Source organism: Neofelis nebulosa, chromosome 7 (genome assembly GCF_028018385.1).
Source record: "Neofelis nebulosa isolate mNeoNeb1 chromosome 7, mNeoNeb1.pri, whole genome shotgun sequence".
Classification (NCBI taxonomy): Eukaryota; Metazoa; Chordata; class Mammalia; order Carnivora; family Felidae; genus Neofelis; species Neofelis nebulosa.
The window spans coordinates 49770135-49786910 of NC_080788.1; the positions used below are offsets into that span (position 1 = coordinate 49770135).

A 16776-nucleotide genomic window follows, 5' to 3' on the forward strand; every position below is an offset into this window, starting at 1 on the left:
GAAGCCTGATTATGGAGTTTGAGGAAAACAGTAAATACAGACCTTTGTTTATGAACCTTAGCTGTGGCTGTAAAGAGGAAAAAAAAAAAAAAGACTTTCTTTTGTTTGTAAGAGATGTATACATATTCCTGCTGAGGGGTGAAGCCAATGGGGAGGGATTGGTTTTGCAGGAGAGGAAAAATAATGGAAACACATCTCATTATTTTATTGTCACATTTCTATTTGTTGAGTATTTCCCCTTTGTTGCCACTACAGTTATGTTTGTCTACTTTTTCTGTCTGTAGGATAAAAGTATAATACTGAATCTTTTTGGTATGGTTGTATTAGGATTATACTTCAGGTTAATTTAACATCCTTTTTCAGAGTGTTCAGATAATTAATGGAGAAAAACATTAAAATTGTTTCTTGTTTAAATTTAACTCTAACATAGATGAAAAATGTGTTTACTGCTTTCAGTCGACCAGATAAAAAGCAACGTATGGTAAATATTGAAAACTCCAGGCATCGAAAACAAGAGCAGAAGCACCCTCAGCCACAACCTTATAAAAGGGAAGGTAAATGGCATAAATATGGTCGCACTAATGGAAGACACATGGCAAATCTTGAAATAGAATTGGGGCAGTTACCTTTTGACCCTAAATATTGATTGTCATGATTAAGTTAAATTAGAAAATGGTAACAGAAACATGGATGGTATCTACAATGTTTGGTATTGAAACTAAAATGAAATTATCAAGATAATGTCTTTCTATCATTTCTAAGTATCAGTTTGATGACTTTACATTATTACTCAGAAGCATCAAGCAAAAGCTTACTAACTTGCATTTTCCTGTAGTTTAGTTTTGCTGAAATTTTTTTGGCACTGGAAATGTTCAACTGTAGTTTCAAGGAAGCCAGGCATGCAACAGATTTTGTGCATGAAATGAGTCTTCCTTTCAGTGTATGAGCTTAAAGCAAGCTCAAATCCTATGACAAAGTGTAATTAACACTGATATTTGTGTTAAATTTGCAGTAGAGCTTGAAAAAGTACCTTGTGACGGAATTTCATCTTTAACACTTTATAATCTTACACTTGCTTCTTGTCTTTTTGTGGGTTCAAGAGCCCGTTGACTTGTGAAGAATTTGCTGCCTTCTTATGAGCTTGCTGACTTGTTCTTTTGTGAAATTTCTTGCACATCTGAATATTGTGGAAGAAACAATAAAACTACACCATGAGGAAAACTAAAGGTCTTTATTTAAAATCTGGCATTTGTATTAATATATGATTTTATACTTTGTGATATTTTTCATACATTTCCTCAGTAGTGTTATTTGGTAAATCAGTTCAGTGGTGTTTTGCTAGTTCATAAATTTTACCCAGTATTTACAGGAGTATTTATGCAGCATCTGAATATTTCTACCCAGCAATGTCTGTTTCTCTAGAAAAGATTTAAACACAGTTGAGAATTTCAGCTTCTGTTGAGTTTCCTTTTTAATTTCCGTTCATAGACATATATGTGACTTCCAGTTCGACCTTCTGGCAAGTGAGTGTGGAAGAACACAGCAGTTCTCTCGTAGCTGCTTGAAATTAGGAAAGCACTTATTTCCTAGAAGTAAATAAATGTTTAAGTAAATAAAGGCTACATTTTGCTGAGCACTGTTTCAAGAATTTTAGAATGACCTCATTTGCGTCTCTACCACTTTTTTCTTAATAAAACAATATAGTTCCTCAATAAAAGAATTAACTTGTTAAGTAACATATGTATCTTGATAGTTATAGAACTGGGATGGATTTTGACCAGGGAAAAGACGAATTACAAAGTATGGGGGATGGTGGGGTGCCTGCATGGCTCAGTTGATTGAGTGTCATGATCTCACGGTTTGAGTTTGAGCCCCTCATCAGCTTGCTGCTGTCAGTGCAAAGCCCACTTCACATCCTTTGTCCCCCTCTGTTTGCCCCTCCTCTGCTCATGCTCTCTCAAAAATAAGTAAAACATTTAAAAAAATATATGGGTATTGGAAGGGACCTTAAAAAAGTTATGTTGTCTATTTGAGTGCTAAACTTGAGGCGAAATATAAATAGTAAGTTTTCCCTTTTTTCATGTTTCCTTACCTCCTCTAAAATGCTGAAGATGATCAAGTGAGTAGGCAGTGTTGAATCATTGTGAAACTCTCTATAAAGCCAGTTTAAGGGATTTAGATAAAATATATCTGCTTCATCAAGATACTGACTTTTTCCAGTCAGGTCTGGGGGACATTGGAGAAATCTCATTGGAAGTGGGTAGTGGACATGGCTGTGAAGAGAAAGTTAAGTTAAAAGTTACAAGAAGTAATAAAATTTTTTTTTTCAAAGTACTCTTAAAATGCATCATGTTCACATAAGAAAATGTGCAATCTGAATCTTAAATGGGTTCCATTTGAGGTGAAGAAGCAAGCCTTTAATGTAGTTTTCTCAGAGATGGACAATATGATTCTTACACCATGTTGCTTGTTGCCGCAGCAGCATAAGCTTCAAGTCCAAACTAAAGCATGAAACGTCACTTCAAGGTGGGATAGTAAGTAGTGTGGGAGATTCCATCTTCTGTAACAGTATGCTCTTGCAAGAATGGAAGGGGCCTTTGGGACCAGGTAGGTTACTTGTTAATAAGAGTAATTCCCCATAGGCTTAATTGGCAAGGTAGAAAATTTCATGAACCACAGAGGATTCTCGCTTTCTTCCCTTTCTGCTCTGAAAGGGGATGGATCACATCCTTTAAATAAGTTTTTTCCTGTGTGGTTTTTGTTTTTTGTTTGTTTTAGATTTATTTAAATAAGCTTTAATAACCGAGCAACATATGTTCACTGATTAAAATCCAAATAAGTAATGGTTTTATTGTGGCATAGAAAGACTAGAGTGCATGTAAAAAAGATGGATTGATGAATTAGGACAACTTAAGCCAGTTGCTTGCACTATGCAAAAGCCATGTTTATAACTTAGCCTCAGGAAAAATAACTATGTGATAGAGGTTTTTGTTATCTATGAAATGCATACAAGTAAATTTACACAAGACCTAACACTTCATGGACTTTTATAATTTAGGAGATGAAAATCTTGCTTCAGGGAGAAAATAGAAACACCTGAGAAAAAGTTGCCAGCCTTCTACTCCAAAGTAGGCATTAGACATTTTTTGCTCCATTGTGCAGTTTGAAAAATGTAAGATAAGAACTTGGTGAACTATTCAAAGCCTAAGACATCAACTGCTACAACTATGTATGAAAAGCATCTTGGTGCCTTTAGAATTCCTGTTGTCTGCAGCATTACTGCTATCATGAGCATGGAGGGATAGTGAATGTCCCACTCTCAGCTCTGGTCTTTTTTATATAGTAGGTGAGCCTCAAGTTGAAGGGATACTTGGGGTCTTAAATCAAACTGGTGGCTTTTGCTAGCCAATCCCAACTTTCCAAATTGTGTATCAATGATCCGGCATTGATGATTCAGTTAAGCAGAGTATTGCAAAAGTGTTAAGTTACCTTAAAATGATATCAGCTTTGATATTTAGTTGACTATGCACATGGAAAATTAACTTCAGATTGTTTAAAGCCAGGTTAAGTAGGTGTATAACTTTTTAAAAGAAAGCAGTTTACTTTTGTACCATTATTGGGCATTTGGTAATGAATGCAGCTTAGAACAGAAGCATAGGACCAAATGGATATCTTTTAAACTGTCCTGCAAAATTAAGGTAATTTTAGTGTTATATTTCTCAGAAACACTTAATTCAAGCATTAGGATATCATCTAACTGAATTAACTAATTTTTATAGGTGAGACAACTGATATGAAAAGAGATCACTTGATCAGTGGTCAGTTAATTTAAACTCAGGAATCTGAGGAATTTAAGTAGTCAGTTTCATTTTCTTAATAGCATATAGTGGAACAATTTGTATTACCTATAATAAGGAGTAGAGTGGCAAGGCATCATTATAAACACTGAGGCTGAAGATATATTGGGATTATTGTAACAGAGTTCTTGAATATGAGTCATGACATCAAGAGTACCTCGTTGATGAACTAAACCAGTATAGAAGGCGAGGAGCGTATTTGATAAAAACAGGAAACTGAGTGCTGGTTTCTTCCACGTTTTGAGGTGGTTTAGTGAGTACCCTGTATGAAGATAGACATGTTGAACCATAATACTGGCACTCTTGTTTTAGGATAGCTAAGCAAATGTTAACTGCAGATATGTTTGTAATCTTTAATGGAAGTAGCACAAACTGTAATGCTGTCATAGACAAACAAGAAATAAGCAATAGGCGATCTTTATAATTTCTCTAAACCATTCACTATCATTGTCCTCTGGTCTTGACCTTTTTCTAGAAAAAATGATAGTGGAAAAAGTATGGCTAGGGAGTCCAACAGACCCAGATTTGAATTCTAACTCTGGCACAAGTTGCTTTCCTTTGCTGAGCATTAGGTTTCCCATCTGCAAATGGGATAACAGTAACTTTTGCAAGTATTAGAAAAATGTATGTCCTGTGCTTGTCATGGTACATAGTAGTTTGTTTACCTATCTCTTCTCTTTCATCTCCCAAGCACTAGCATTGGATTGCATACATATAGTCTCAGTAATTCTGGACGAAGACCAGCAGGGTATCCTCTTAGAAAAATAAACCACTGGGGAGATTTTCAGTAGTTCCTATATGTTTGGTGGCATGGATGGATATCGTTCTCTGAAAGAACTATGTCTTCTTTTGCTACAATGTTGGGCAATTTGGAGATGCTGAACACTTTTTCCATTTGTAAAATAACTCTTGCATGTGGCAAAAAAACCCAAGCAGAACAGAGTAAATGAAAAGTAAAAGTCCCCTGTCCTCCTCCTATAGTCCTGCTCCCCAGTAATAATCATTGATAATGAGCACATTAGGATCTGATGAAAATACCATAAAAGAAGAGACCTTTCCACTGGGAAAGAAAAAGCCTTCTTGCCATTTTGTTCATTCTCCATCCACATGTACTGTCTCCTGGAATTAGATCATTGTTCTTTTGGAATTTGGGTACCCAGAATCTAGTCTGTGGCTTGCCTGAAATTTTAGCACTAATTCCCACTGGGGCCAAGGCACTGTTTTCCATGATTATCACCTAATTGACTGTTCTCAGTTGTTTTAGCTTGGCTCAATCACTAAAAACAATTGAACGTGAATAAAATTAATTTTGAACTATTCCCATTTAAGGACATTAACATAAGGTTGGCCTAGGAGGGATTGTTTCAAAAACAGGAGTAAATTAAGATCTGTATTTCACTTGAATCACATCTAGTACTTGACACTAACTGAAGACACTCATTCTTGCAAGTTACCATTGTTGCAGATTAAGAAAACTGTTAACATTCAGTTTAGGAAAAACTGAAGACACCTTTCATTGTACACTTAAATGTTAATTAGATATGGGGCCTTAACAGCTTTTCTTTTGTCTGTATTCGTTGCTTTGAAGATTATAGATAACATAATGCATATAAACAATATAATTGAAAATACAGCTATTAAAAATAATAATGAAAATAACTTCATCTATTGCAAGACATTTGATACCTGCCACTTACTTGATAGCTGAATCAAATTTGTGCAAGAAATCTTAGATACCCAATTTTGTTCCTCGAGGAAATGTTCTAGATAACATTACCTGTAGTTCATTCTATTCATCAGTTGGAGTATCACACATCCCTGTCACCTAGTGCCTCAGATTACAAAAAGCTATCAAGTCTATCCTGGCAAGGTACTTTAGAAGACAGCTTGTCCTCAGGAATATTCAAATAAAGTATAACTTGGGCATCTGGGAAGTGGTACACTAGTTAACAATTTGTTCATTCACTAAATGTTCCTTAAAGTTTTTCAGAAACTGGCATTAGGGAGACAATGTTATGAGTGACTGATACAAAACTGGAGTACATGGTGGTGAATGTTGTAAAAATGGCATTTGAGGTAGAATGCTGGAAGAAAATGTGCTTGTATTTCCAGCTTCTTCAGTAAGGAGAGGAGTCTTAAGTTAGGTAATGCTTCTATTTCTTTGTGGTGATTTTAGGATGGATTCTTTCAGAGAGAATTCAGTCTCCATATTATTTGTGGAAATAATACATAGAAAATGCTGGGAAGAGAAGGAAAGAACGAACAGTTGAACAGACTTGAATTTGAATACTGAGGGTTTTCAAACTGACATTGAACATTTCCAAGGGGATTTCTGAAACTGGAGTTGTTAAAGGGAGAGTCTGAAATATAGTATAGCTACAGTGCTAGTCTGTGCCACAGGAGAAGCTTAGGATCCATGGTTTTCTTACAGGGAAGTAGTATGGTTTCTTCACCATTTTAAAGAGGCAATTAACAAGATCCTAGTAACTGCTGCCCAGTAAGTTTACATAATTGTATGTACAAATAATATGGAGATGCGGCTCTCATTGAAAGGATCCACCCTAAAATGAACTAGCTTCTGAAAGGAATAATCCTCACAATGTAATGTAAGCATTACCTAACCTGAAATGTGAGACCTCTCTCCCAATTACTGAAGATTCTGGGAGCTTTCTATCTGTTCTATAAACTACTTACAGAAATCTGTCAGCCTGGCATGTAATTTCTATGAGAATAAAGACGTGGTAAGAACCTAGTGACTACTTGTCAGGATACAGATTCCTTCACTTCACATACAGTAGTCCTCCCTTCTCTGCAGGGGATACATTCCAGGACCCCCACTGGATGCCTAAAACTGCTGATAGTTGAGAACCCTATACTCTTCCTATACCTACATACCTATGATGATGTTTAACGTACAAATTAGGCATGGTAAGAATTTAACAATAACTAATACTAAACAATTATAACAGTATGCTATAATAAAAGTTGTATGAACGTGGTCTCAAAATTTATGTAGCCATCCTCTTTGTGATGATGTGAGATGATAAAATGCCTATGTGATGAGATGAAGTCTGGTGAATGACACAGGCATTGTGACGTAGCATTAGGCTACTACTGACCTCAGGATGGTCAGAAAGGAGATCATGTACTTCTGAACCACAGTTTACTGCAGGTAACTGATATTGTGGAAAGTGAGCCATGAATTGGGGCAGGCCTACCATAAATTCTAACTCAGTGCTAAATAACATCCCAGAATATTTAATTTTCTTCTGTTATCTATGCCAACAAAGGTACATAAAAAAGGGCATACAGGAAGTTTTTGTAAGAATTTATAAGAAAGTGAAAATTCTCTCTGGGAAATGGGGCTAGATTATTCAGAGGGTGACAACTATAGGGTTTTGTCTTTTTGTACCATGAGTATATTTTTATAATATACACACTGGTTCTTATCCAATCACTACCAGACTATTGTTAAACCATTATGTCCCAGTTGACCACTCTCCAGAATAAAATCTAAAAACTTGAATATGCAAAGAAGGCCCTGCATGAGTTGGTTCCTTTTTTACTCAGCCATATCTTCTAATCATCACATGATTTATCTTGATATACACAATTACTTTTTAAGTTTTGGATACTTAATGTTACAATCTGTATTCTTAAGCAGTAACTGATGAGTTCCTTCTTCCCAAGGTAAGGTTCATTGTAATGGAGAGGATGAGAAAGTAAGGGGCTGTATATTCCTGATCCCATCAAACACATCCTGGTTTTGGCAAGTTGTAATAGAAAACCCAATCTAAAAGCCCAAGAAAAAGATCTCCACCAGGTTCTACCAACCAGAGGTGTTTCTCTGTGTTGAACTTTTCATTTTGAAATACTCTAGGAAAGCTGTTAGGTTAACTTAAATTCAGTGTTTACATGAGAAAAAGGGTGGTTTAATTCTGTAATGTAACATACAGGAGAATGGGCCTGGGGAAGAGAGGCTTTATTTTTATTTGAAAGGAGACTTTATTAAGAATAAGAGTAATAAGAATATTGGGCACAGAGGGTGGTATCAGGAAGAATTTTGTTTTCCTACTTTGCTGAGGAAATAAAGCTACTTTCATCTTCATAGCAAGAAGTCCTAAATAATGCCAAAAACAAAGATGTTTAAAGGCATTATGAGCATTTTATTTAAAGAGATGAATATCAAACCACCTAAAAGAGTTTAAGTGATTCTGAGAAGGGGAACTGGGAGGGTGGGAAGGGAACCATTGTTTTTTAAAACAAACTTAGGGAATGGCTTTTGAAACAACAGGCATGTGCAATTTTGACAAAAATAGTATATGGAGAAACAAAGTGGCCTAATCAGAGACCAGCAAGTTTGCATTGGCCACTTTGGTAGAAACAAATTAAGCAGATGCCCAATGTAGAATTAGTAGCAGGTGTTTGGAACCTCATCAGCACAAATGACAGAGGTTCAACTAAAAATTTCAATGTTACTAGACCAATGGCACCTGTCTTACAGATGAGGAAACTGACACACGAGGTTAGATCACTAAGGATAAGAGCCAAATATACAAGATATGTTTTCCAGAGTTAGGTCCTATTTTGAATAGTACTCAGGGAAATTCAAATTAGGCAAGAGAAATTATTGGAGATTGAAAAATGGCTGCAGTTTTTCCTCTTCATGTGTCCAGTCCCTACCTGAGCCTGAAGTTTATCTCTCCTCTCGAATCTGGCCTGGCTTTGCGACTTGCTTTGACCAAAAGAATGTGGTGGAATGGACAGTGTGCCAACTACAGACATAATAAGTGAAGTTTTAAGCCACTAAAAGGTGGCTGTTACATAGCAATTGATGATAGAGTTGTGTTTATATAAAAATCAGGTTAAAAGAGGTCACAAAAGAACAAAAACTGAGATTTGAGATATAATAAAACTCAAAATTTCATGACACAGACTGGACCATTTAAAACAACTCCAAAGAGAACTACTGCCTGCTACTGTTCCTGAACATCCAAAGATTAATGTCTGTTGGTTCACTACGGACTTTAGTGGGAATACAAGTCTCCTAGGAATTAGAATCTTTAGGTCTAATTCAAGGACTGAAGATACATGTGTCCACAGGAAAAGATCACATTCTCTGAGAAGATGAGGGGTTTTGCTAGTTCCTGGTCCTTTAGGGATCCTTCTGAGTGGACACAGGATGGCACAAAGGCTGCTTATCGTTCATTAGAAGGGGATCTCTTCAACCCTCATCAGCATTTTATCTCAATCTCTGGGACTGGAAATGTCACCAGGAACCTGCCATTTAAACAATTCCTTGTTTTGGACTGGGAATGAGGATTCACACAACTCAGTCTTTCTCTAAAACATTCTCTAAAGACGGAAGGCACAGAAGTGGAATGCTGGAAAAACTCAAATTATACACATGGAATGAAACCAAATTCCTAAATTAACCAAACAACAACACCACACACAAATATTTGTCCTCCAGTATGGCAATATACCTGGGCAAAAACCAAACAATTTATAACTTTAACTCCAATTCACATCATTGTAAAGCAAAAATTTAAATCTGAATAGTGGTTCATAAACAGATTTGCTCTGGTCAATGGCCCCAGTATTCTTAAGACTTGCCAAATAGCTGTTCTGTTTGATGCCTATATTTTTGTGCCTGCATTTTTATATGACGTAAGACTATAGAGACACAAATGACCTTTGGTTTCAGTACTTCAGATGTATCAAATATTTAGATTGTGTGTGTGTGTGTGTGTGTGTGTGTGTGTCTATCAACTGAAGACAGTACATCTGAGATCTGTAGGAGATGGTGTATACTTGGTCAAAGGTAGCTGCTTAACCTTGGGTGGTTTGCTGTTTTTTGGTTTTGTTTTGTTTTGTTTTTTAAGTAAAAAGTTTGATGCCATTGACTACCTAGTTTTTCCCAGCCTCCAGTCTCAGTTGATTACTTATTTCTTCCCTCCCTAGTTCAGTGATTTTTTTTTTTTTTAGTGATTATTTGAAAGAAGCCAACAGTCTGAATTAAACTTGCAGTTAGTAGTTTCAATTTCAGTTTTTCCAAACCAACCAATGTAAAAATTCACATTTTCCAGAGTTGAGGAATAGAAGACTTTGTACAAGTCATATGTAAAAAAAAAAATACTGCAAAGACCTAGTGGAAAAATGGAGAAAAGGTCAAAAATAAAATCAGAGGTATGCATCACTTTAAAAATTGCATAGGCATTAGAGTGAGTCTTAAAGGGGTAGATGTGTACAAAGAAACATTAAAAAGTAGTTTCAACAGCTATAAATATATTTTTCATTTATGGAATGAAGAATTTCATAGTCTAATCATAAACTTAAAGTGCTAAATAGACCTATTCCATTACTTTATAGGGAAAGATTTCTAACAGCCAGAAATATTACCACCCAAAGGCTTTGGATATTAAATCCTGTTTTTATTTCACATTACAGGACACAGGAAAAAGTAGGCTGCAAAAGGAATACTGCAGTAATATAATTTGTAATTAGGAATTTCTCATTTAGCTTAGTTAAAAACTATTTTCGTGTTTTATGGAAAATTTATTGTCTTAACTATTTCTATATAAATACAACTTTTTCTATATTAAATAAAAATACTTACCACAGAACACCATGCAAAATGGTAAAACTGGATAGATAAACCTGAATTCTTTGTGGCTCAACATGCTATAATAAAAACAGATATTAAGAGAAAATAGTGTTTTCTCATATTACATGACAGTTTGAGAAATAAATATATTTAAAATGAAATATAGTTAACATCTGTTTTTCTAAATACTGAGACTGAATTTCATGCTTCAGGAAGCAGTCTCTTTTTTAGTTATGAGATGATGTGTTAAAAGTAATCCTAACATTTGATGTCAATGTGAAATTCTAAAGTACAATTACATTCTAAAAAAGATTTCTATTACCAATCCAACTAAGTCCTATTACTCAAATTTGGAATAAAGATATATACATTTCCATTGAAAAATATAATTTCTCTGGTCCTTCAGTACTTAAAATTTTGGTAGTTTCAGTTTTTAGAAGCAAATAAAATGTTTTCAACTTCTTAAAAATTGATTGTAATCCTTGACAAGTGAACTAAAGATATCAGAAGTATTCATTCTGAGCATCAGCATAATTATCTTTTCTGTCTGCTAAATAATACCACTAACAAATCATAAGAGTTAATACATCTCCAGAAGACAGTTTACTTTTTGAAGAATTTAGTTAATTTCTTGGTAGCATTAAAAAAGTCTAATTATTTGGACAAATAGAATCTTACCTGTAAACTAGCAGTGTCCACAGTACAGTTACCAAAAGTATTCGGTACCTCTTTGGGGCCAGAAAGCAGCCATGAATAAAGAATGGTAAGTGAGTACCCAAAACAGCTGGAAATCCTTGACTGAAGTACCAATGCCATGGATGAGAACCATAAAATGTTCCCAAATTCTGTAGCACGTTAAATTTCAAAAAATTATATTGAACCAGGGTCCACTGGGATAGTTGATGGAAAAAGAAATAGAATTGTATTAGTGCCAGGTATGAATCTTTGGCATTAGAGAATTTGGCAGAATCTTGACATTAAATCAGGAATGAAGTTAAAAAAAAAAAAAGAAGATGATAGTTTATATTAATAATTTTGACTAATGACCACATGAAATCATTCTTTATTCATTTTTTTTAAATTCCAAGTTTTAATGTGTTCTTTTGATTTATAAGCTAGTTTCTGCAGTTTAAGAAAGCATGATTAAATGTTGATGTGTATTTTGATAATATAAGTTTTACATGGAATAATAGATAAAGATCCTCAAAAATAGTTTTTATATGAGTATGTGTGTTACTGATATTCAAAACTTTAGTACCTTATGACATCACACATTATTAAGATAAAGCTTTGAAAACATTACCATTTGAATTAAAGCACAAAGAAGATAGTAACATCAACAACAGCAGTTAACAGTAAGTGGTCATTTCTCCCAGGCACTGTTGTAAGTAAGCCTTTACATGCAGTATCTCATTTAACTCTTCAGCCTTATGAGACAGATACCACAGTTATTTCCAGATAGGGAACGTACATAATATGGCAAGAAAGGTACATAACTTATCCAAGGTCACATAGGTAATAATGAGGGCACTAGCTTTCAAACTGTGGCCGTTTGATTCCAGAGCCCCTAAGTGCCTTAAAATCAGGGAACTTAAACCAAAGGCCATTACCAACAGTCATGACATTAAAATGTCAAACAAAATGCTTGAAGAATAGAGAGTATTTGGATTAATTTGGAATTCTGAATGATTAACTTGGGGTCAATTAAAATCATTTAAAAAGTTAACCTTTATTGTTAACAAACCTGACTTAATTGTACAAACTTGACAAAAATGTCATAAAATAGACTCCTTTTAACTTCAACTAGGAATACAAAATTATGTCTTATAGAAAGCACAGCAAATTGAATGAAAGGTATATGCCAATAGCTTTTTTTTAATGTATCCCATAAAATTTTAAAAAAGTGATTTGCCTGTGTTCCCAAATATTCACAGATTAAGAAGTCAGGTTGAGTTTTTAGTGTAATAAATGGTTAAATTAAAAATAGCTGTTAGTTTAATATGTTTTTACTTACTTGACCAAAAAAAACCCGATCAATTATCAGAGACAAACTTAAAGTGATAAATCTGAAAAACAAAACAGAAGAGTGATTAATATTCTGAACCTACTGAAAATCCAATGTTGGCATATGGCTTTGCAAATGCTTGGCATCAAAAGTCACTTTAAAAATGCTTTACAATTTTGCCAACTGAATGTGGATTTACACATGTTGAAAGATCTTCCACTGACAGTGGCTGTATTTAAGGAAAGTTTCTAAATTAATAAACACTGTATTATCTATTGCTGTACAAAATTACCCCACAACCTGGCAACTTAAAACTATGAATATTTATTATCTTACAGTATTGTGGGTCAAGAATCCAAGTGGAGCTTAGCTGGTGTCTCTGAGTCAGAGTCTTTCACGAACTGTCAAAATGTTGGCTGGGGCTACAGTTTCATCTGAAAGCTTCACTGGTCCTGGTGGGGAAATTTGCTTCCACACTCTCACATGGCTGTCGAGATCAGGGATCAGTCTCCCACATATGACCTTTTTCTTAAGACTACCTCCTGACATGGAGATCGGCACCTCAGGGTGAGCCAGCCAAGACAGAGTAAGGTGGGCACCAACCTGGATGCCACAGTCCTTTTATAACCCAATGTTGGAAGTGTCATCCCTTCTGCCACATTTCTACTTGTCAGAATGGAGTCAAAATGTCCAGCACATGCTCAAAGGAAGGGAATTACACAAGTACATGAATATCAAGGGCATAGGATCAATGGGGGCCATCTCAGAGGCTGCCTACCATAAACATATACACAGAAAAGTACACTATGAATATAAGCTTTCATGAATCATCACTATATTAACACAGCTGTGTAACTGTCATATAGATTACAGGATATGGAGCATTAGAAGCACTTCAAAAGGCTTCTTCATCTTTCCAACCAATCTCCACTCTCTTCCCAAGGGTAACCACTATCCTGACTTCTGATAGTGTAGATGTTTTGCCTTTTATTGAGTTTTACAAAAATGAAATCACACTATATGTACTATGTCCAGTTTCCTTCGATCATTATGTTTATGAGATTAAGCCACAGTTTTTTGTATATTTCAGTAGCTCATTCATTTACAATACTATATAGTATTCCACTGAATACGAATAACATACCACAATGTGTGTATTCTGTTGATGAACACTATGCTTCCCTTTTTTAACTATTATGAACAGTGCTATGAATGTTCTTTTATGCAACTTTTGTTTCCCATATACATTTCTGCTGAGTATATACTTAGGATTGAAATTACTGGACCCTAGGGTTTAGGTGCAATCAGCCTTAATAAATTCTTACAGTTTTCCAAAGTGGTTGTATCAGTTTATATTCCCACAGGAATATGTAAGGGCTCTGTATCTTTTTAGGCCATTTGGGTAGATGTACCCTAGCATGTCATGATGGTTTTAATTTACATTTCTTTGATGACTAATGAGGTGAGTATCTTTATACTTCTTGGCCACTTAAATTTTATCTTTTGAAGTTCAGGTCTTTTAATCAATTTTCTATTGCTACCTTGCAGATTTTTACAAGTTCTGTATATAATTGATTGGAATTTTTTTCTTGGTGATATTTTTTGTATTGCATATATCTTCTGGTCTGCGGCTTGCTTTTTCACTCTCAGTGGTGAATCTGATGAACAAAAGTCTTAAATATTAATGTATTCAAATGTATTTATCTTCTCCTTTATAGTTAATACTTAACTATATTCTATTTAGGAAATCTTTGCCTGCCTCAAGTTCATGGAGATATTCTATCATATCCTGAAGAAGTGCTACTCTCTTACCTTTATGTTAAGATCTATAATTCTTTTGGATATTTATTCATTCATTTGCTTATGGGAAGAGGAGTTAAAGTTAATTTTTTTCCAAATGGATATCCAGCTAATTATATATTTAATGAAAAAAATTATCCTTTCTCTACTGCCTTATCACTGTTGTTATAAATGAGCGACTATATGTCTGGGCCTGTTGCTGGACTATTGTGTTCCACCAGTCTATTTGTTTTACCTTGCAATAATTCTAAGTTATTTTAATTACTATAACTTTGTAATAAGTCTTAATATCTATTAGTGTAAGTCTTCCAACATTTTTTTTCTATGATTCTTTTAGCTAATATTGGTATTTTGCATTCCACTGAAAAATTTAAAATCAGCTTTATCAATTCATACACACACACACACCCCATACTGGGCTTTAGTTGGAATTGCACTTAATATATAGATCACAATTTGGAGAGAACTGATATCTTTAAAATATTGAGTCTTCTATCCATGAAGATAGTATATATACTCTTCCATTTATTTAGGTCTTCATTAGTTTCTCCCAAAGTTTTATAACTTCCTGTGTAGAGTTCTTGTACACCTTTCATTATTTTATTCATAGAAATCTGATGTTTTTTGATGCCACTGTAAATTATAGTTTTCCTTTTTTTATTTTGACATAATTCTGAGTGAGAAAAGTTGCAAGAATAGTATAAAGAATTCCCATATATACTTCACCTAGATTCCCCAAAAGTTAACATTTTACATATTTGCTTTATCTTTTTCTTTCCTCTCTCTAAATATGCATTTTTTCCTGAACTGTTTCATAAGTTGCAGACATCATTTGCCTTCATCTCTATACTTTTAGTGGTATTTCCTAAAAATAAGAAAATTCTCTTACATAAACCACAAATAATGAGAACCAAGAAATTAATATTAAATTTTTATGGCTATCTAATTTACACTTTCTTCAGGTTCTGCCAACTGGCCCAATAGTGTCCTTTATACAAAGAAAAAGGAAACCCTGATTATTTTTTGTATTCACTTGTATGTATTCACTTGTATGTCTGTAGTCTCCTTTAATCTAGAATATTTACTTAATCTTTCCTATCTTTCATGACTGGCATATTTGAAGAATACAAGTCAGTTTATTTTCTAAAATGTATGTCAATTTGGGTTTCCCTGATGTTTTCTCATGATTAGATTCAGGCTATGCATTATGGCAGTAATACCACAGAAGGGTCAAGGTGCTTTCTCTGCTTCTAATCAGGAGTTTCATGATACTGACCTCTCCAATTACTGGCAATGTTAACTTTGATCACTTCCAAAAAATTTATTTATTTATTTACTTAAGATTTTTATTTTTAAGTAATCTCTGCACCCAATGTGGGGCTCAAACCCACAACCCTGTGATCAAGAATTGCATGCTCTACCGATTGAGCCAGCCTTGCGCCCCTTAACTTTGATCACTTGATTAAGGAAGTATCTGTCAAGTTTCTCTACTGTAAAATTATCTTTTGTAATTAATACATATTTTATAGCAAGATACATTGAGACTACCCACTAGTTTTAGTATACAAATGGCAATCAGTATTCATATATTGACCTTGTATCCAGTGAGCATGCTGAATTTATTTACTAATCCTAATTGTTTAGATTCTTTTGGATTTCCTACATACAGTCATGCCATATAGTTTTACTTCTTTTTTTCCAAGTATTTGTTTTTCTTGCCTTACAGCACTAGCTAGGACATATACTGTTAAACAGCAATGGAAATAAAGCATCCATGTATTGTCTCCAATCTCCGGAAAAAAGGATTTCAGTGCTTCAAGACTTAGTGTGATTTTGCTTTAACATTTTATAGAAATCTTTGTCATGTTAATGAAGACCCCTTCTATTACACATTTTCTAATTGTTCTTCCCTTCTCTCCCATCATGAATAGGCTTTTATCATATGGCTTTTCTGTGCCTATTAAGATAGTCAGATGAATTTTCTCCTTTATTCTGTTAATGTCATGACTCATACTGATTGATTTTCAAATACTAAGCCTACTTCACATTCCTGGGCTAAAACCAATCTTGGTTATGTATTCATTCTCATTTTTAATATATCAGTAGATTCAATTTGGTAAGATTTGTTTAGATTTTTACATTCATAGTCATGAGAGAGATTGATTTATAATTGACTTTTCTTGCAAGGTTCCTTGTCAGATTTGGGGATCAAGGGTATGGGATCTTCATTAAAGGAGTTGGGAATTTTTTTTTCTTCTATTCTGTGGAATATTTTGTGTGCATTAATGTTTTTTCTTCCTTAAATATATGGTAGCATTCACCAGTGAAGCCATCTGAGCCTGGTGTTTCTTTAAGTTCTTAATTGCAAATTCACTTTACTATATATAGTACTATTCATATTTACTATTTTCTCTTTTGCCAGTTTTGGTAAGTTGTATTTTCCTAGGAATTCATCTATTTTATTTAAGTTGTCAAATTTATTAGCAAAAAGTTGTTCATATTATCCT

General features: G+C 34.3%; 2 protein-coding genes across 6 annotated transcripts in view; one reads left to right on the forward strand and one right to left on the reverse strand.

The window, feature by feature from the left end:
- Nucleotides 1-1633, forward strand: part of CCPG1 (cell cycle progression 1) — a 41820-nt gene extending 40187 nt beyond the window's left edge. For 3 of the 4 annotated variants that reach the window (XM_058737665.1, XM_058737663.1, XM_058737664.1), the window contains one exon: nt 457-1226. In XM_058737665.1, coding sequence (XP_058593648.1) covers nt 457-646 — 190 coding nt within the window. In that variant the 3' untranslated portion in view covers nt 647-1226. Of the gene's footprint in view, nt 1-456; nt 1228-1488 lie in introns of those variants that run through there. The other variant, XR_009264128.1, reaches the window with a different exon arrangement.
- PIGB (phosphatidylinositol glycan anchor biosynthesis class B) overlaps nt 1213-16776 on the reverse strand; it is a 40244-nt gene continuing 24680 nt past the window's right edge. For both annotated transcript variants that reach the window (XM_058737667.1, XM_058737666.1), the window contains 6 exons: nt 12479-12530; nt 11143-11354; nt 10477-10541; nt 3906-4119; nt 2093-2273; nt 1213-1586 (listed from right to left, as the gene is read on the reverse strand). In XM_058737667.1, the coding sequence (XP_058593650.1) occupies nt 1449-1586; nt 2093-2273; nt 3906-4119; nt 10477-10541; nt 11143-11354; nt 12479-12530 (862 nt within the window). In that variant the 3' untranslated portion in view covers nt 1213-1448. The remainder of the gene's footprint in view (nt 1587-2092; nt 2274-3905; nt 4120-10476; nt 10542-11142; nt 11355-12478; nt 12531-16776) is intronic.